At 31.7% G+C, this 19,993-nt stretch overlaps 1 protein-coding gene across 5 annotated transcripts; it reads right to left on the minus strand.

Moving 5' to 3' along the window:
- Positions 1 to 2,908: 2,908 nt before the first annotated feature.
- LOC117919843 (BEL1-like homeodomain protein 1) lies at positions 2,909 to 7,523 on the minus strand. 5 transcript variants are annotated; one of them, XM_034837113.1, is made up of 7 exons: positions 7,344 to 7,523; positions 6,663 to 6,710; positions 6,258 to 6,359; positions 5,246 to 6,087; positions 4,255 to 4,628; positions 4,111 to 4,171; positions 2,909 to 4,031 (listed from the first exon to the last, which is right to left on the minus strand). In XM_034837113.1, exons 4-7 carry the CDS (start codon positions 6,044 to 6,046, stop codon positions 3,177 to 3,179), a joined length of 2,091 nt encoding a protein of 696 aa, XP_034693004.1. In that variant the 5' UTR covers positions 6,047 to 6,087; positions 6,258 to 6,359; positions 6,663 to 6,710; positions 7,344 to 7,523; the 3' UTR covers positions 2,909 to 3,176. The 5 variants fall into 5 exon arrangements, with proteins under 5 accessions (XP_034693004.1, XP_034693007.1, XP_034693006.1 ...); XM_034837116.1 differs by having other exon boundaries at positions 5,246 to 6,098; XM_034837115.1 differs by lacking the exon at positions 7,344 to 7,523 and adding an exon at positions 7,212 to 7,322.
- Positions 7,524 to 19,993: the final 12,470 nt, after the last annotated feature.

The following is a 19,993-nucleotide window of genomic DNA, read 5'->3' on the forward strand; positions in this document are numbered from 1 at the left end:
CTTCGTTGTTTTTGTTTTTGTTATTTTTCCTTTTTCACATAAGCCCAACTTGGTCCAGACAAATATCAAGATAACGATGTTTGTGTTGGGGTTGCAAGTCTGAACATGACAAGTAGAGTAGGCAGCACTATTGTCTCAAACCCAGTTTTCCCCCCACCCCTGTATGGAGACTTGTTTGGAAAACAAGCAGCATTGTGTTGTGCAAGAAGAAGAGAGAAGAATACTCGATTGAACATTGGCAGAATCATGTTCAAAGGTCAGGATCCTACAATCTGCATTCTTAGCTTCTGAAGTTTATTTCTGAACTTTTTTGGGAATGCAGGAACAAGTGAAGATAGTGTTTAAGCTTCCTCAGAGACTAGAATCCAGGTGAGTGGTACAACCTCCATAAAAGACTTGTTGGGTTTTGACATTTTCACACTGCACTATTATTGTCTTCTAGTTTTCCATTTATTTACCCTGTCAGTTGTTGAGTTCAACTACTCTATGGACCTAAACTAGTTCAATTATTAGATTATCATGACTAGCACCTGAAAGAAGGACCTAGATTTTACAGGACTACCTTTTCAAGACAGGGCCATTTACCGTGATTGATATTGGTGGTTGAGCAAGCTGACTTTCGCACATTTAGTTTTTTGAACGTATGTGAACTACATCAAATGCAGGGCAAATAAAACAGGGACTAACAAGAAGCCAAGTGAATATATATATATATACATTCATATAGATGGACAAAAGTAAAGCAAAGCTAGCTAGGTCATGGGGACAATATCAACTGAAGCTTGAGAAGGATGATGGAATCAGTACGTTTATCACCTAGAAAAGGCTTAGCAACAAGCATTGCAGAAACCCTAAAGACCAACCTAGTCATGGTCAGGTTGCACCTCTGATTTCAGGGCCTGTACCCACTGGGCCGATCCAAGCCCACCCTGATTAATCTTTGAGTTCATGGGAGGAGCCTGAAGCTGCTGCAGCCCAAGAAGCAGGGTGGTTTTGTTTATTTGTTTGTTGTTGGGTGTGTGTGGGTGATTTATTTATTTATTTATTTTTTGTGGGGTCTGAGATATAGATAACTTATTAAAATCAAGTTCGGGAAAACTGGGGGAAAAAAAATTAAATTGAAAATTCAAAAATAAATTATGTGAACCAACATCATCACCAGCCAGGGGTAGGGTCCTCACCATGGTGGTTAGAGTCAATGGATGACTTTAGCTGAAATAATAGAAAAAGGAAGTGCAAGTTGGAAAATTGTCTGTATTATTTATGGTATCCTTTCCATAGAAGCAATCTTCAAAAAATAATAATAATAAAAATGATGAATTTGAAGTATATTTTATTATTTTCCATAAGCTTTATCTCAAATTAATTATCCCTTTGTTTTTGTATTTTTACAAGGGGGACTATTTTTCTTGCCTTTTGTCCTATGCTTGTGGACTTTCTTGTGTTACATGATTTTCAAGACTCTCAAGCAAAAATTTCTCCCATGGGGTCCTCATTTCATTTGCCTTGATGTGCTCTACAAGATTATGTTTGCTTCAACTGTTGCCCACAACATCTAGATGTGGAGTCTCTATTCAATGTGTATCAAACAAACATTCAAAATGATTCATCATCTAAGATATGAAAGTGATATTACAGGTCCCCTACTGAGTCTGATAGCACCAAATGATGTTTGCCAACTTTTTCCCTCATTTCAATGCATTTTTCATGTGCTTCATGCACATCATGTATTCTACTTTCTCTCTCATTTTGGAGTGCTCACAGGTTTGTTTCCTAAAATCATCCATGGAATTCAGTTTCCCAGAAATTGCCTTTCATCAAGGAAACCAGGGCTCTCAGGAGCCTTGCAGCTATTTGTTTACTTCTTTCTTCAAGTGGAATGATTGCATGTAGCCTAATCTTCAAGGATTTTGACTATTCCGAAAGTATTATTATCATTAAGACTTGATTAAAATGAATTGTTTATTATCTCCTCTTAAGGTAACAACAAAATATCTCTAGGTTGTTGTGATGAACTTTGGTGTATTTTCAATGCAAAATCATGATATGGCTGCATAGAACTCAAAACTATGGCATCTACAACCAATTCCATATTTTAATTGATCTTACTAATTGGGATTTTGAATCTTTGATCATTCTAGTATCCTCAGTGTCTTCATTTTCATGCTACTTAATGATGCTGCTTCTGGTTGGTATGAAATTCAATTCTCTATAAACCCCTCTTAACGGTTAGAGAAAAAGGTTATACATGCTCTGTAGCAGTTGGTGTTTGAAAATTTGAATGCCTTAAAAATCTTCATCATCATTCACAGTCATTAAGTCCATGAATGAGAGACAGAGTAGCTAATGTGTTCCTTGCTTTATTCATTTCTATAATAGTTTTTGTTCACTATCGCATGAAATTCACCAGAATTCAAGATGTATACCTTCTACTTACTCATATTTGAGTGGGAATATTGAAAATTTCATGCCAAACTGGTCTGGGATTCAACATAAAATCATAAACCATACACCAGGAACTTGACTACAAAGCAAGAATAGATATGGTATTCGAGATTCTATAATAGTGTATGAGCATTCCCTTGAAATCTTAAGAAGCAAAACTAGAGTTTTGTTTGCAGTTATAGATGGAAAGCAGCAGAAAGTCTTCCTAGCAGAGAGCATGAAAGATAGGAGGCTGAAAGTGATGAAGAAGGCTCCGAGTTCGCCAATGCAGGGTCGGAGAAAAGGAATTGAACCACAAAAACGAAGCATGTTTTTTTGTTTTTTTCCCAGAGACTCCCAACAAACCCTTATAGAAACCAGGAATAGCAACCAAATGAGTGTTTACTATCCCTTCTTTTGCTTCGTTCATGGAACACCTTCACATGAATATATATATATATATATATATATATATATATATATGTATCAGTAATACCCAAATAACTAAAATTTCATATCCATCTCCAAAACTTACAAAAATAATATACAATCCCCAACCATATGTTATCAAATCCTAATCTGTCTAGGAACTCAAATGGTTCTCTGCAAAGTATAAACCTGTACTAAAGTAAATTTTCTTCTTTCTTTACACTACCCTGCACTTTCCTTGTTCCCTGGTTATAGAGGGAGTTGGAAGAATATATTAGAAGGGGCCTTGATGCTGAGACCGCTCCTCTTGCAGTGTCTTGCTTTTAACTGATCAGGCCACAGTCAGGCAACAACTGGGCTGCAAACCTCTTCCCGTTCTGCATGTTGATATTCTCGTATGCAGCTGTAGAGTGAGGTGTGGTAGTGTTGATAGTGCCATACTCGTTTGGTTCACCCATGTCTACTCTTCTTCCCAATTGAATGTTTTGGTTTGGGAGGAAAGTTTGATGGGTTCCTGATAAGGAGAGGTTTTCACAGTGTGGGAGACCAAGGGTGAGAGAAACACCATTGCCTGAAAACCTTGGAGTGAACTGCTCGGCATCAAACCGTCCAATTTCCCCAATTGAGTACGACTCAAATCCTCCAATGAAGTTTGTTGGGCCTGCCATTAGCGGATAGCCATCTCTGCCCTGCCTCTCATTGCTGAACTTCATGGAAATGTGGTGGTGATTTGCTTCACCGGGCTTCACATCCATGTCCATGGATGGGACACTAGATGGGGAGTGCAGGACATCGGTGCTCCTTGGTTTCTTTGGACTTCCTTGGGCCATCCCTTCCATTTCTGATGGCCCCATGAGCGTGAACCTGGGCTGGTTCCGGGCATTTCCTCCTCCAATGGGAGATGTTGCAGCTGTGGCCATTGAGATCACTGGAGGAGCACTCTTGTTCGTGGGATTGTCTGGTTTGGATTTGAAACTTCTAGCTTGGTTCTCAGAACCAGGGCTTTTCTCTTGCTGACCACTGGACTTCAATGCTGAATCTTCCAGGTTGTTGTCCTCGCTCTTGCTTGTTTTCTCCCCTGATCCATTCTCTTCGTGGTCCTTGACTTCCTCCATGTACATTTCTTCCACCATTGGCTTCCAGAGACGAACCCGAGCATTTATGAACCAGTTAGACACCTGCATTATCACAAAGCTCTGGTTGAGAGTTCCCATAATCTCCAAACAAAGACAAAAAACCCAAGATTCTAGCGCGCACCTGACTCCGGGTGAGCCCTGTTTGTTTGGCGAGCATGTGCTTGTCTGAATCCTTAGGATAACTGAAACACAACCAAAATATCTCAGCAACTGGAATTACTGGGCTTTGAAGGGGAAAAATAAAATAAAATTGAAAGGTGCTTACGGGTGGAGGAAGTGTTCAAAGAGCCAAGCGCGAAGAACAGAAACAGATCTTTCAGGCAATCCTCTCTGGGGTCTCCAAACATTCTGTTGGATCATTCCCAATTGTTGAAGAGCCCGCTGCTGACGAAGCTGATGATCAACAAATTTGAGTCTTGAACCCTCAATCTTCCCTCCAGTGCCATCTTCCTCCCCTAAACTCTTGTTTGCTGCTCGAATCTGCCCCGATATTGCGTCTTTCAGACATCTGAATTGCTTTGAGATGGTCTGCAGCGCAAGGGCTGTGTAAGTTTTGGCGGACCCGATCCCTGCCGCTTGCTCGAATGAAGAAATCACAATCTGCATCTGATGATGATACTGCCGGTATCTTTGCTCCACCTTCAAACCACCACAAATAATGAGCAAGTCAATTCACAGTTTCACATGCAGCCATGATATTACAAAGAGCTCTGTACCTATACTCAGAAATTTCAATTTTCTGCAAATCACGAGAGTACAAAGCACATGTTTCTGATAAAGGAAAAAAAGATTGTTTTCGGATTATGCTTAATAGAATCCTTGCTCCAGGGGAAGAGGGGAAGACAGAAACAGAGCCTGTTCCATGAAACTGAAAACTTTGCTTCTTGAATTCCTAGAAAAAGTTGTTCGGTTCCACATTTTTTTACTCAAAGATTCTGGTCATAAAATTTTCTCTTGACTTTAACAAATCGATTAAAAATTTTCAAGAAAGTACTCAATGAAAGGAACATCTGACAGAAACTCTGACACAATTTCCTTTCATGGATTTCTTGTAAAAGGGATCTGATCCATCAACTGATAGAGACCCATATCAAAATTCCCACATATTTTGCATTTTAGCCCCCTCATGGGCTTGCTTCGGTTGGAACTTGAAAGGATGAAAAACAACTCCATTTCCAAAATAAACAACAAGAAAAAGAAAAGAACTTCACCAAATTGGAATGGTAAAACAAGTATTACGAGCCCTCATGTCATACCTCATCAAGCATGTTGAGGAGCTTAGCTTTCTTCATCTGAATCTCTTGCCTCTCAGCAGTTGAAAGGTCGGCGCTGCGTTTGGTGCTTGTTTCTCCTCCAATTAGGCCTTCCCCAAGAGTCTTGGTTGCCTCACTGCTGCTCTTCTTAGATGGTGTTTCGGTTTTAATTCCATTTCCCACGTTCACAACCTCGTCCAGTAGTTGCTGAGCAGCTTTCAAGTACTTGGAACTCAGTATCACACCATGCATACCCGAAACTCCGTTTGAAATTCCCGACGCCGACGACGATGACGCCCCCGAAATTCGCATGTCGTCGCTCACCGGCGATATGGCCGTCGCATGCTGAGGAGGGACCTCGCGCTCATTCCCGTAGGAACCATAGGCCGGCGGTTGTTGCGAAGAGAGGCTCAGGGAGAGGCCCTGCTGGGAGCGTGGAGTATCACGCGCCGCCGCAGTTGCGTCAATTGAGCTCCAGAGATTGTAGTGAGGGCGCTGGATGAAGCCAGGAAGCCCTGGGATCTCATGGTGGGCGTGCACGGATGGAGGACTGGGATCCGATGAGGCGGAGGGGGCAGTGGCCGATAGGGGGATGGAGACGAACTGCTGGGTCTGGGGCGGCGGCGCGTGGGAAAGGTTGGAGGGAGCGAGTGAAGCTGCGGCAGAATTGAGGAAGACGAAATTGGGGTGCAGCGGAGGGGGCGGTGGCGCGTCCGAGTATCCAACGTAGGCAGGGTTCATGAGAATGAGAGTCTGTAACCCATCAGCTTGGATTTCTGAATTCCCATGAAAGTACGTCGCCATCGATTTTGAATAATATTTCCTCTTTCTTGGAGTTTATATCACTGAAAAGGGACTACGTTCATTAGGCTTCACATCCAACACAACAAATTCTCTCACTTTCTCTCTCTCCCTCTCTCCCTCCCTCCCTCTCTCTTTCCAAACAGATATATATAAATACCTTTCACTTATAAACACTTATGTATTGTATGTACATCTACATATATAAATATACCTGGAGTGATAAATCTGGGTGTGAGAATCAACCCATTTGTTGCCTGAATCAACTGGTTCGGAATTGTGAAGCAACAACTGCAAGGGTCTTATCAGGCAAATCCTGGAAAAATCAAGAGACAAGAAGACAATGATGAATAAACCCACAAGGCCAAATAGTCAAAACCTGCATAATTTTTATTGGAAAAGGGTTTCAGAAGGACCCATCTAGGTGCTCTTCTTCTTCTTCATATATTCTAGCAACCAGAGCTTAATAAAAAAGCTAGAAGAAGAAGAAGAAGAAGAAGAAGAAGGAAAAGGAAAAGGGTGCAGACTATGGAGGCTTGTTGGTTTTATAGAGAGAGAAGAGAGGTGAAAAGGAGAGAGAGAAGAATTGATTATGGGCATTAGTTAATATTATTGGTACCTGGTGTGATGGAAATCTGAGTGTGCACGTGCTTCATCATCATCGGCACTGCAAAGGAGAGAGAGACGGGGAATTTTACTTACAGTGACACAAAACCCATATCAAACTTTTGAGAGAGAGAGATGATGATGACGACCAAAAAAAAAGGAAAAAACAGAAGACTAGTTATAGCAGATAATACATGAGAGAAAGGTGTATATATACATGAAAACATAACACAAACACCACACACCCACCTCTCTCCTCTCTATGATCTATCTATGGATTTATAAGAGCAGAGGTCTTCACTTAGGGGAAGCCCCTCTGTCAGGCTCAAGTCTCTGCAAAACTCTTACCTCAGCGCCCAAAAGGCCAAACCCCAAAGAAATAAAGAAAAAGAAGGGGTTAAAAAGTCTTATAGCAGAAAAGATGCCCATCTTTACTCGGCTCATTATCCACACATTTTTCTCCTTTTTCTTTTGCTTGGAGAGAAAAAAAAACCCAAAAAACCAAAAAAACTAAAAAACCAATTCGAAAACATATATTTTTACACATATAAAAGAAACATACAGTGAATTTGATGATCATGACATGCATGTAAGCATTATGGTGTTTGGGGTTTGAAGATAGGTGTGGGGTGCATAGCATAGGGGTTGTTGCCCTTCTCTATCCCTTTCTTTTTAAGGCTTTTGGGGGAAGTACCTGGGAGTAGATCAAAACAAGGGAAATTCACTGATTTGACGCTCCTTTTCAAATCATTTGATGCAGTTGGGCAGCCCTTTGATGAGAAACGAAGAACTTTTGAGGGCGAGAGAGAGAGAGAGATGTGTGTCTATGTGTGTGTTAAAAATAATGCCATTTCAAAGTGTGTCAGAAGAAGATACAAACAGCTGAAAAACGAGGAAACGTCTCCTTCCACCAAAGCTTAATTTAATGAAAAAGGAAGGCAAGGAAGATGATGATCCACAACAGGTGGGGGGCTGTTGGGGGTGTGGAGGGGTGAGGGGGGTCCTATCCTCCAATATGAAATATCTCCTTGTCTTTTATTTTCTTTCCTTTTTCTCTCTTTTTCTATTTTTTGTGGTTGGATGCCACAGTTTGAAGATAAAGCAATTCAATTGCTAAGGAACACTGAACCAACCACCCTAACACCTACTTTAATGCTCTCAAAACCCTTTCAAATCTTTTTTTTGTCCATGTAATACTACTATTTCTATATCTATACATATATATATTTATTTATTTCATTCTCATTTACCAATATATAAAGCTTCATATATTTATATAAACTCAGAAAAATCATCAAGAGTGCCCAATCATATGGGTCCTACTTTGGGATCCCTTTCACTAAACCTACTACCAAATTATAAAAAATTACACACACCAACTTTACATTGTTATACCATTTCATTGTCCCTCCATCTCTCCTTTCTCTTCTCACTCCCCTACGTCAATGCAAGGTGGGTCTATTTTTGGTATTGAAAAGCTATTTTGCGTAGGAATGCACTTAAGATATGAATATATAATCAATAATATAAAAATATATATTTAAAATAATAATAAAAAATCTTTTTTACCCATTTTATATAACATTTTCACAACCCCGTATCATATCTTAATCAAAGTAGTTGATAGATATAACTTAGCCATGTTTGTCAAATAATACCTTCCAAGCTTATCATTAAATACACCCGACTGTTAAATTTTGAATTTTCTTTTCATTGTATCCATGCATGACTGAAGAGAAGTACCATGTCTTTGCACTACTGTACCATTAACCGGATTACAAGGACAGTTTCCTTTGATGCAAGGCAAATGACAATATTAATTTCACTATATTAAATGAAACTCCTGTGCCTGTGTACTATTTTCTCTCCACCACCAAAATCTTCCATTAGTTCCATCACCATCAGGCTTCAGTAACAAAATTTGTAAGAAGGCACGCAGCAGTGGGAAACTTTAAAGTCTTGGATGTTAATGGGGGCAAGTCCTACAACTCTATCAACATTAATCTTCATGATGGTCAGGCAAAACCAACAATGTGGTAGCTAGCCACTAGGAACTAGGAACTTAACTATTATTAATTTAACATAAATATTATCTATATATGACAAGGTCAGATGATCAACTGTTGTGATCAGATGATCAGCTGTCATTCTCAAAACAGTATCAATGATTTTCTGAGGCACCTCATACTTGAATTCCTAAGAATCTCCTGTGAAAATTACTAGTAATATACACAGGGGTTTTGCATGGTAGTCTTTGATGACTACTTACTTCCTTTATCTTCGAAAGGCAGACAAAATAACTAATTTCACTGCTGAGCTTTTGGTGGTGAAAGGTACTGCCACTACAGGAGGGCTGATCCGTGTCTGAAGTACTTAATTTCATCAGACTCTTCATCAATGAACCACAAATATTAAATACAAGTTTGTGGCTTTTTTTTTCTTTTCTTTTTTCTTTTTTCTTTTTGAAGATGGTGATGATGAGTTTGCTTTTGTTGCTATCCCATGGTTATTTTCCACGTGAAATTATATCATCCATGGGTTGTAATAATTACAATTAATTATATACCATGTGGGTCTTGTAGGGAGCATGAATGGATTAATCTCTAAATTACTTGATTATTTAACAAAGTTCATAAATTATTATTATTTTTTTTAATTGTTTGTATTCATGCTTCCATTATTCTTCCTTGAAGATGATTATTTCAACATAATTTTATTTCTCATTTCAATTTAGATTAATTATTGTATATCATCACCATATATCACAATATTTGACCAAAATTTTATTAAAAGGCTCATATAAAACAAAAATCATTTTCTCATTTGGCATTGTTCTACTTAGATTAATTATTCTATATCATCACTTTATGCTACAATTTTTAGCCAATCTTTTATTTGAAAGTCCAAATAATTACAAAATAGTGATCATCATCAAATTAGATAGGAAGGTGTCCAACAATTAAAATCAAAGTTTCTTTCATTGATTTTCTCTTTTAATAAAATTAATTTCATTCACTCAAGGCCATGTAGCGAGTAAATTAAGGGCATGTTTATTTTTTTAATTTAATTATAAATTAAAATTAAAATTAAATAGTGTTTAATAGTATTAAGTATTAAGTTACTTATTTTAATAATTTTTTATTTCTATTAACTATTAAAAAGTTTTTTTTAAAAAAAAAAATCAACCAATTACCTTTTTTATTTAGAAAAAAGTCAAATAATTTACATTTTTCTATTCAACTACAAATTTATAATAAGTTATGAAAAAATAAAAAAACAAATAACTTAAAATTTAAAAGCAAATTATTTTTAACAAAAAAAACTAAAAAAACAAATATCTTCTAAAATATCCCAATTTAGGTCTAGTTGTACAATGGTTGCTACCATAAATTTTGAATTGAGATTGGCCCACCTTAATTTTGGTGGCTCTAAGTTAATTACTCTAATGGAATTAGAAATTAAATGATTGGCCAAATTTTCATGAAATTAAGACTTTTAGGTGGGACCAGAAAAAGTGGATCGTAATTATATATTTCTATATTCATATGGTAACCTCAAATGCAAGAGAAAAATTTTCCTTCTTTTGGAAGTTAAGGACATAGTTGGTCATTACTGAATTATTACTAAGGCTTTCTTTGGATCTAACAACGAGAAAAGGGGAAAAAAAACAATCAAATGAAAAATGAATTTATTTTACATGGTGAGAATGTCACCACATCGAATAAAGCCACCAAATATTTTCTATTTTGTTGATACTCACATGAGAATATACTATAGTTTTTAATTCAAAAATTTTCAAAAAATTCATAATTAATATTAATTAAAAATTATCTTTATAATTTTATTTTATTTTCTAATTTTTTATATAATCCTTGTACATGGCCGTACTAATGTGTTCCCTTAGTGGCATAAGTTCTAAATCCAAGTGTGTAAGTGCCCTAACATCACATCAAAGTAACCCAAACTTAAAAATTCTCTAATATTACATGTAAACATTGTGAGTGGGCATGGTCCCTGATGTCCTCTTTCTATTATTTTCAGTTTTGTTATTATGGACTCTAGCTTGATGCTTCACATTCCAATTTCTTTTCTCCAAGAAAATGACTCCCAAGCGACAAAAACATTGAAAAAGCTTCACCATTTCATACTTAAAAGTAATGATCAATTGAAAGATAATTGTAATCATTTATTTGGAAGATATCAATATCACAGCTCCTCCACATTTTTAACAAAATTATTAATTAATTTTTATTTAAATTTATGAAATATAGGACTTCACCAGAAGTTAACAACTTTCATGCATATTGAACTTTTTTTTTTCTCTAAATTATAATTAAATTCTTTTAATAAAATGAGGAAAATTGATGAAAAAGTTTTGATTGAAAGTGTAAGGTCTTAATCACTGAATGGCTTGATAAAAAAGCTTGATAGGACCCAAAAGACAGAAAGCAATAATTAATTGAAAGATAATCAATAATTATTTTTGTAATCATTTATTTGGTACTCCATATCTTACATTTTTAACAAAACTACTAATTAATTAAATTTAGTCAAATGTGATCTGATTATTTTAGTTTTTATTTAAGAATTTAGACCCGTGAAATGTATAACTTCACCAGAAGCATCTTTCACATTGAACTTTTTTTCTAAATTGAAGAGTCTTTTAATCAAATGAGGTATTTAAATTGATGAAAAGTATAAGGTCTTAGTCACTGAAGAGCTTATTAAAAAAGCCTGACAAAAGGGCATATCAATCAATATTAACAGTATTCTAATGTTTTAGGTTAGGGTTTCTGTCAATTTATGGGGGTGACCCACTTCTCCATAGCCACCATTGAATTGTTGAGCCATCTCTTCCATGGACAACAGCCCAGAATCCCCACCCATGGACCATATATTCATCAACTTTGTTAAGATATAATTTGAATTAATTAGTACATGAGATGGCGATGAAGAAAATTCAAAAAAAAAAAAATGGTGGGGACATTGATCGAGAGACTTAGCCCAAGATCCCAAAAAAGAGTTGAAGTAGTCATGAAATCTTATCCTTCCTTTTCGGACGTCCATCATGAAGACTGAAGAGGTGACCCCATGCATCCAGAACACTGAATGTACAGCATGAAATTAGCTTTTTATCTTAGAATTATAAGGATGGGAGGCAAAGGCTATAGGCGATAGCTGTATGTTGGGGCTTGTTGACCACGCAGTAGAAAGATGAGAAAGATGGAGAAAGGGACGGAGAAGTTGCTTTCAGAGTAGGACCCCAGACGTTTAATAGCTACAAAAGGTGGTGCAATGGTTTGGGTGGATTGGAGGTGTGATTCTCCTTTCTTTCTTAGACGCCCCGCTCAGGACGCAACCATTATTGTGTAAAGACAACACCCAAACACAAACCCCAATTAATAATCCACTAGGCTTTTAACTAGGCGTTTTGTCGTATTCTCCTCATCTCTTATCTTCTTCTTTACCTCATATTTTTTTTTTCTTTTTCTTTCATTCTTTTTGGAAGAGTTCCTCGTGGATATATAGACTTAAGACTTTTTCTTTAATTTTTAATTTAAGTATTAAGATTATTTTAAAAAAAAAACTTAAAATTCATTCTAAATATCAAATTGACATATTTATTTTTATAGATTATAATTAGGATAAAAGATGTCAAATAGCAATGAAAGTTGTGGAGTAGCGAAAAAGATCATAAATGCTATTAAGATAAATTGTTATAAAAAAATAAAATAAGGATGTAAATTTAAGAATAAATTAATTATATTTACTTATTACTTAAAATTATTTTTTATTTTAATTTATGTCATTAAATTATTTTAAAAAACAAACAAAATCAATTTACTTTATAACTTAAATTAAATTATTAAATCATTTTAAGTTATTAAATTGGTTTACCAAATGCTTATGCAAATAATGAATTCTTATACAATCATTTGTAACCCATGTTAAGTTGAATATCTAGAAAATGCAATTTTGTTTTTACTTAATTTCTACTATTAGTGTGATTAAAATGAGTTAATTTTTTACAATTCTTCACCAACTTTGCTGAATGTCCACCATGTAATTGTCTCTTTAACATTTAAGAAGAAAAATTATAATGTATGTGATTGTTTATGTGGAAGACTTAATAAACACCACAAAACATGCAATTAATTTTGAAAAAGTTAGAACCCCCTAACACTTGAAATGTACTTCTCTAAAAAGTCTTTTAAGCCTAGGTAGCTTCTATTTTTTGCTTGAGGTTGAAGCTCTCAATTTAAAGCCAAAGTAATAAGTTTAAGGTAGCAATGTTAATATTATAATAAGTTTTATTAAATATTAAATCTTGTTTGGATTTATTTTTGAGAAATCTTAAGTTTTCTATTTTATATTTTTAAGAGCTTAATAAAAGTTTTTATACCTATTTGATTAAATTTGTAAGTTTTCATACATGTTCAAAAACCATATAAATATTTGTATATTTAATAAAACTTTTATAATAATAATTTAAAATTTAACTTTATTTCAATTTTATATTTAATTAAAATACGAAAAGAAAACAAAAGTGATTGTAAATCTAATTTACATAAGCCAACATAATTTTTTTTCATCAATGGCATTTTCAAAAGTTCATGCTAATTACTTATTTTTGCTTTTAAAATTTCTTAATAAAATTAGTTAAAATGGTCCAAATATCTTTATTAACTTAAAAATTAAATTTAAAAAAAAAAGAAAGTTGGCCTCTGAAAAGCCAATAATCATTCCCTCAATTATTTAGTTGTTTTAAGGATAATTTAAATCCATACATTATGGGGAGATAGATTGAAAGACTTGCACCTCTACATGCCACAAAAATTCCTCTTCTATTTTATTGAACATTTATAATTTCAAAATAATTCATTAAACATTTTGACTTGCAAAGGTATATATATGAAAAAAAAAAAAAAAAAAATTGTCTTCTATTACCTTTGGGTTACTATTAGCTATAAATTTTCTTGCAACCTTACCCGCAAACAACCCCATATACCTTGTCCCAAAAATAACTATATCAATTAATATTCATGTTTAAATCATTAAATTATCCCAACCCATACGGGCCACCCACTTCTATCATTATGTACTTTCACCCTTTTGTATTATTCACCTATCTTTTGTGAAATATATGGACCATTTGAGGGTTAATCTTAATAAAGTGTGTGTATCTTTTCTAAAATATAAAGGTGGTATTTTGATATTTTAAAAATCATTATTTTTTAGACCCCTTGATAGACCAATAAAATGTGAGTTTAAATATTGTTGTGTGGAAATAAATGAATTAGTGTGTGATTGTGGCTAAATGGGCAACAAACATTACCCATAGAGTGGTTTAAATCATACCACTTGCCACTATGAAACCCTAATTTATCAGACAACTTATCACATGACAACAATGCATGCAATAACTTCTTTCTAGTTTCTTCTTTTCCGTGCCCTACTTCTTTCTATTTTCTTCTTTTCCGTACCCTATTTTATATATACAGAGAGAGAGAAAGAGAGAGAAAGATCAATTAGGGTAAGAGAATAGAAAATTTGGAAATAATAATAATAATATAAAAATAATAGGGTACGGAACAGAAGAATATATATTCACATATGAACAATGCGTGCAATAACTTCACCTTCAATTTTCATCTTTCCGTACCCTATTATTATTATTATTTTTAAAAAAATTTCTATTCACCTACCCTATTGTATCGTACTCATCTCTCTCAAAAGTTAAGTTATTAAAAACATAATATCATTGTAACTTGAAAAAGTTAAAACTTTCGTACAAACTAGCATACATGCATGCAACATTATTTACAATGTTGAAATACTCATTTGTTTTTAAGTCTATTGTCTTAAGATTTTGTGTTTAGTTTGGACGTAAAGACTGTATTTAATTGTGTAAATATTATTTATTTTGAATTCAAAAAACTTTCATAATTTTAAAAGTCATCTATAAAATTAATGGAATTTCATATTTATATAGTGTTATGAACTTTCTTTCCCATCTAATATAAGATATTATTATCATCCCTTATATAAACACAATATTTTCGTTGTATCTTATAAAATTGCGAAGTTTTACAAATAGACACCCCTCATAGGATTAAACAAATTTTTACATTGGGTTTCATGATCAACTCTAATATCATTTATAATCATGATCTACACTCGATTATTTAGATATTGTTCACTTTAGATTTTAAAAAATCCTTACAACTTTAAAACGCATTTATAAGATTAAGTGGAATTCATATTTATAAAACGTTAAATGTTTTTTTCATTAAATATGAGATATAATATTGGATACGTTGAAAAATGAGAAAATATAATAAAATTTATTTTATATATATATATATATATATATATATATATATATATATATATATATATATATGTATTTTTTTTCTAAAAAAAGTTATATAATAAAAAATTATTATTATTATTATTTTTATTATTATTATTATTATTTTCCGCTTGGTCTTCCTATCTTCTTTGACTCGTACTTTGTAGAGCTAGGTAGACACTATTGTAGTTAATAAGAGAGATAGGGAGGATCCACATATTTATAAATGCAAGCTGCCCAACTTCCACCCTGACGTAAAGAAACTTGAACTTCCCAAACCAATAATGAATTGAAACTTCAATTCTTTCAAGCTAACAGTAAGTTGTCTCCCTACCTCTTAATTATCTACCTACACATGTATTTCAAAAGTGATCTCCAATTTCGATTTCTAATGGTCTCTTGTAAATTGTAATTTTAAATTTTACTTAAATACCAATTTTATTATATGCTAAATGCATATAAGCATAATGATAAAGAAATAAAAATAAAGATAAAGTTAAGATTTCAAAAATCAAACCAAAAACAATCACTAATTTCACATATTCTATATATGTAGCCTTTCTTCTAAGCTTTCTTATTGCATTGTACTTAAATATTAATGATTAATATTTTATATCTATTACGAGTTCATAAATTCTAATACCATATAAGAAGTTTGTTCATAATTAAATTTCTTCAATCATAACATCAAGAATAGTGGACATTGACCTTATCCAGTAATTTGGTTGGAGGAATATGAAGTTTTGCTTCTTTGCGAAGGATTACAACTTTTGATCATAATTTACTTTACTAAAAAAAAAAGTTTATACATTATTATGATTCAACAAAAGTAATGATTGTAACTACACTAAAAAAAAAAATTAACGATCTCAATTTCTTTCTCATATATATAACTGACATGCTTTCCACCTGTAATTTCTTTACAAGTTTAATTTGCAATTGAAAATATTCCCACTAAATACAAACGACTTCATGTTAATGCTAACACAACCGTTTCGTGTTACCTTCAACACAGCATACACGAATATTTGCATTATCAAATGTATGATCTGTCATGTCCACTTCATTGATGGCTTGTGTATGAGTCTTAATTTAATAGTACAAATGAGTAGCAATGTGGACTCTCTTGTAGTAGATTGGATCAATTTAACACTTGGGCATAGAAGTGGCATGCAAAAGTCATTCATATGCCTTAATACAAATATTAAGTTGTCAGAAGTATATGCGAGTTTTAATTAGATGTAGCATTAATTAAGTTCAAGTTCCTTTTTGACTTATTGTGAATGAGTTTATTTATGTATTTCTTGTTCGTGACATAAAAGTTCCTTTTTTAATTATTATATCCATGATTCTTACACAATTTGTAACATTTGTAATTTGTTTAGAGGAGTATTTATATAGAAATTACTTATTTTATTATCTTTATTAAGATGTGTTTGAAATGTAAGAATATGAAAGAAAATAGGATAAAAATGAAAATGAATCATAATACATTACAAAAAAGATGAATTAATCAAAATCCAATTACGAGGGAATTTTGATTTCATAATAATAAATGTTTTATTCATAATCTCATTCTAAAAAATAATTTAAACATATTAATACTCATTTTCTATATCAAAGTTCCAAACGTTACTTAATAAAATAATTCAAACATATTAATATTCATTTTCTATACCAGAGTTCCAAACGCGACTTAATAAATAATTCAAACATATTAATACTCATTTTCTATGTTAAAACTTCTTCGAGATTATCCTTGAATCTTCACAATTTTTTTGTATGCAGCTGTTAGGTTTGACCCTAATCCACCCAATTGCTTGCTTCTACGTGCTTAAGATGATGAGAACAAGTTTGCCTTCTTTTCACCTACCTATATTTATATAGCTCCACTTTAAATTTTTAATTATGTTGAAGTAATTTTTAATATTTCTTAATCAACATTAATGGTCTGATTTTAATATTATATAAATGAGTTTAGTACTCTTGACATTTGTCATTGAATAGGCCCCACGAAAAAAATTTATAGAATGAAATATCGATAGTTTGTATAATGTATGCTTTAGTATCTATAGAAGTATTAAGAAGTTTGTTAGGAAGATATCATAGGGAATAATTTGCAAATATTGGTTTCACTTCAAGGAAAAATATTTAGGTTATGTTTGGTTCCTAATAAGCATTAAAGAAATAAAAAAAATATTAAAAAAGTTGTTTTCTTATGTTGGGTTTCAGTGTAAAAATAAAATAAAATTTCACATATAATTAAAATTTATCAAAAAATTATATATTTTTAAATTATTTAATCTTTACATAATATATAAAAATGAGTAAAATGAGTTTAGATAAGTATGTAAAAATAATTTATTGAGTTTAAACTTATTTTTATTTTCTTTCCACTTTTTATTTTTATTTAATTTTTCTTGTACTTTCCCCCAAATTTTCCAAGAACCTATAAAGTAGCGGATGATTCAATTATCACCGGGATTTTCTCTTTGATAGGTGATATCAAACTTTAATATTAAACATTAATAATTTTTAAAATTATGTTTGGTTTTTGAAAAATTTGAAAAAAAAAATTAAAAAGGAAAAATTAAAAATTAAAATATATGAGGATTTTTTTTCCCAAAAAAAAAAATGATTTTTTTTTTTTTGTTATTCATGAAATTTTTTTGAAGAAATAAGAATTAAATTGTTGAGTAATTCACTTTCACCAAATTTTATATACCTCTTTAAAAGAAAACTATTGACAAAAATATTTTAATATTTTTTGAAACATTTTTCTTATGTATATTTACCTTTTTTAAAATATTATTTTAAGACACCTGATATTATTGTGATTTTCATATATGAATTCGAGTATTATTAATTGAAGTTTTGTTTTTCTTTTTTTCTTCTTTCCTCTCTTTTTTTTGATATATTAATTTCTTTTAAAAAAATTTTAAGTGGTGTGGTTTGAATATATTTTTTGTTTTTTATTTTTAAAAATAGAAAATACTAATACCTTATAAACATAAAAATTTCAAAAACAATTTTTAATAACATAAGGTATGTTGATACTATTTTTTTTTATATAATAAATGGATCTTGGGAGCCTTATTCTAACCACAAATTTATTTATGAAGAAGAATGCAACTTGGAAAGTTCAAACATCTAAGTCTTATACTATTTAGATAAATTTGGTGTAATAGAAAAAAAAATGTTTAAAAGCGACTATTCCATTCCCTTGATGGGCAAAAATGGACTAGTGGGAAGCCATGTTTGAAAGTGAATAATTGACTAGTAACTTTCCAATGTTTTTAGTCTTAGTAGAATATGATGCTTCTTCCACAACTTTTTGTCAAGTGTGGTTATTGATAGTATAACTTAATAGCATATTCTCTTGGATAATAAAGCCTTATAGCATACTCTATTGGACTGTGAAGTTTGAATTAGTTTTGTTCTATTTTCTCGGATACTAGGGGTTGAGTTTACTGGGATTAAGTTGTCTTCATAGTGTCATAGGGAGCAACAACTTTAGAGAATTTTGGATGAATGATAAGTTTACTCCTATTATATATTTAACTTTGTTATGTTTTTTTTTTTTTTTTTTTATAGTTTTTTTAGAGACTATGAACACATTTGAGAGGATTTTTTTAGAGTCTCACTATTGCTACCATATTTTTCTTTTGATTAATGGATTGTTAAGTATTGATACACTCCATAAATGTAAGGATCAGATTACCAAATCACATTAAAATTTTATTTTATTTATTTATTTTTATTTTCTATTTGTGTGTGTGGGTGGTTTTTAGTTAACACACTCATATATATGAGAGATATTCATAAATTTATGTTTTAGTAGGAATTTAGGTGTCAATATCAGTGCTTAATAAAATAAAAATATTTCAAAATTATACAAATAAAATATTTTTTATTCAATTATAAGTAAAAAAAAAAAAAAATAATTAATTCGATAAGTGTTCATTTAAATACATTTCCTATTTCCTACTTTTAAAATTTAGATATAAGAGTCTTATATTAAAATTAATTTTATGGTTTTAAAAACTATTTTAAAAAAGTCAGTGCATTAAAAAAATTTATAATTTCAAATTTAAAATTTTTGAAAATATAAATAAATCTATACTTTTTATATAAGACGATATACTTTTATATAACAATTTCTAAATTATTATTATTTTTTTTAAAATGATGTGCATCCAAATGGACATTAGGATTTATGTTTTTTTCAATTAAAAATAGTAAAAGTATGAAATGTGATCGAGGTAATGATTTTTAAACACTATTTTAAAAAAAAAAAATTAAAAGTAATTTTAAAAATATATTCCTACTTTAGGATACATTTTCAAATTTTTTTTTTTGTTTTTAAAATAAAAATAGTAACAACTTCTATATTTTTCAAAATAAAAATAAATGTTACCACATCAATTTCAAAAGTTACTGCCCCTTTTCAAAAGTAAACAGCCCCTTTCTCTTGTCACAGGCCACCCCTACCCCCAATTTGGAATGCCGGACCTTGCTATCATGAAAGTATTTTTCTTTTGATATTTTCTACCACTACATACCCGGTGGTCATCAAATAAAAAATATTTAATTTAGTGCTTCTCCAATGCACTTTGTCTTTTGTATTTTTAAAAGTAGAAATTAGTAATTATCGCTATAAAAAAAATACTATTATATTTTTAAAATTTGAGATAATAATTTTTTTTATCATTTCAATTTTTTTAAAAATTATTATCTTTTTAAAGTAAATTTTAAAGAGTTTTTATTTTTATATAAAAATTTCTATCATTTTTTAATTTAAAATTTAAAATTAGAGAATCTATCCAAATCCTTCACAAAGTATTTTTAAATATGCCTAGGATAGGAGGGTTCGAGGTTGTCCCCTTTCTATTTTTGTTTTGTTTATTTAAAATAATTTTTATTCTCGTCTCATTAAAAATTTTAAAAGGTTGAAGTTGGTGTGTTTACTTTATTTTTTTTTAGAAAAATTC

Source organism: Vitis riparia, chromosome 8 (assembly GCF_004353265.1).
Source record: "Vitis riparia cultivar Riparia Gloire de Montpellier isolate 1030 chromosome 8, EGFV_Vit.rip_1.0, whole genome shotgun sequence".
Lineage (NCBI taxonomy): Eukaryota > Viridiplantae > Streptophyta > Magnoliopsida > Vitales > Vitaceae > Vitis > Vitis riparia.

What these genes read in the sequence shown, in the direction of transcription:
- LOC117919843 (XM_034837117.1), bottom strand. Translation starts at nt 6,046, where the DNA reads ATGGCGACGTACTTTCATGGGAATTCAGAAATCCAAGCTGATGGGTTA. An exon ending in TTTGAACACTTCCTCCACCC is followed by an intron (nt 4,172 to 4,254) that starts GTAAGCACCTTT and finishes GTTGTGTTTCAG; the next exon opens with TTATCCTAAGGATTCAGACA. An exon ending in CAGGGCTCACCCGGAGTCAG is followed by an intron (nt 4,032 to 4,110) that starts GTGCGCGCTAGA and finishes GTGATAATGCAG; the next exon opens with GTGTCTAACTGGTTCATAAA.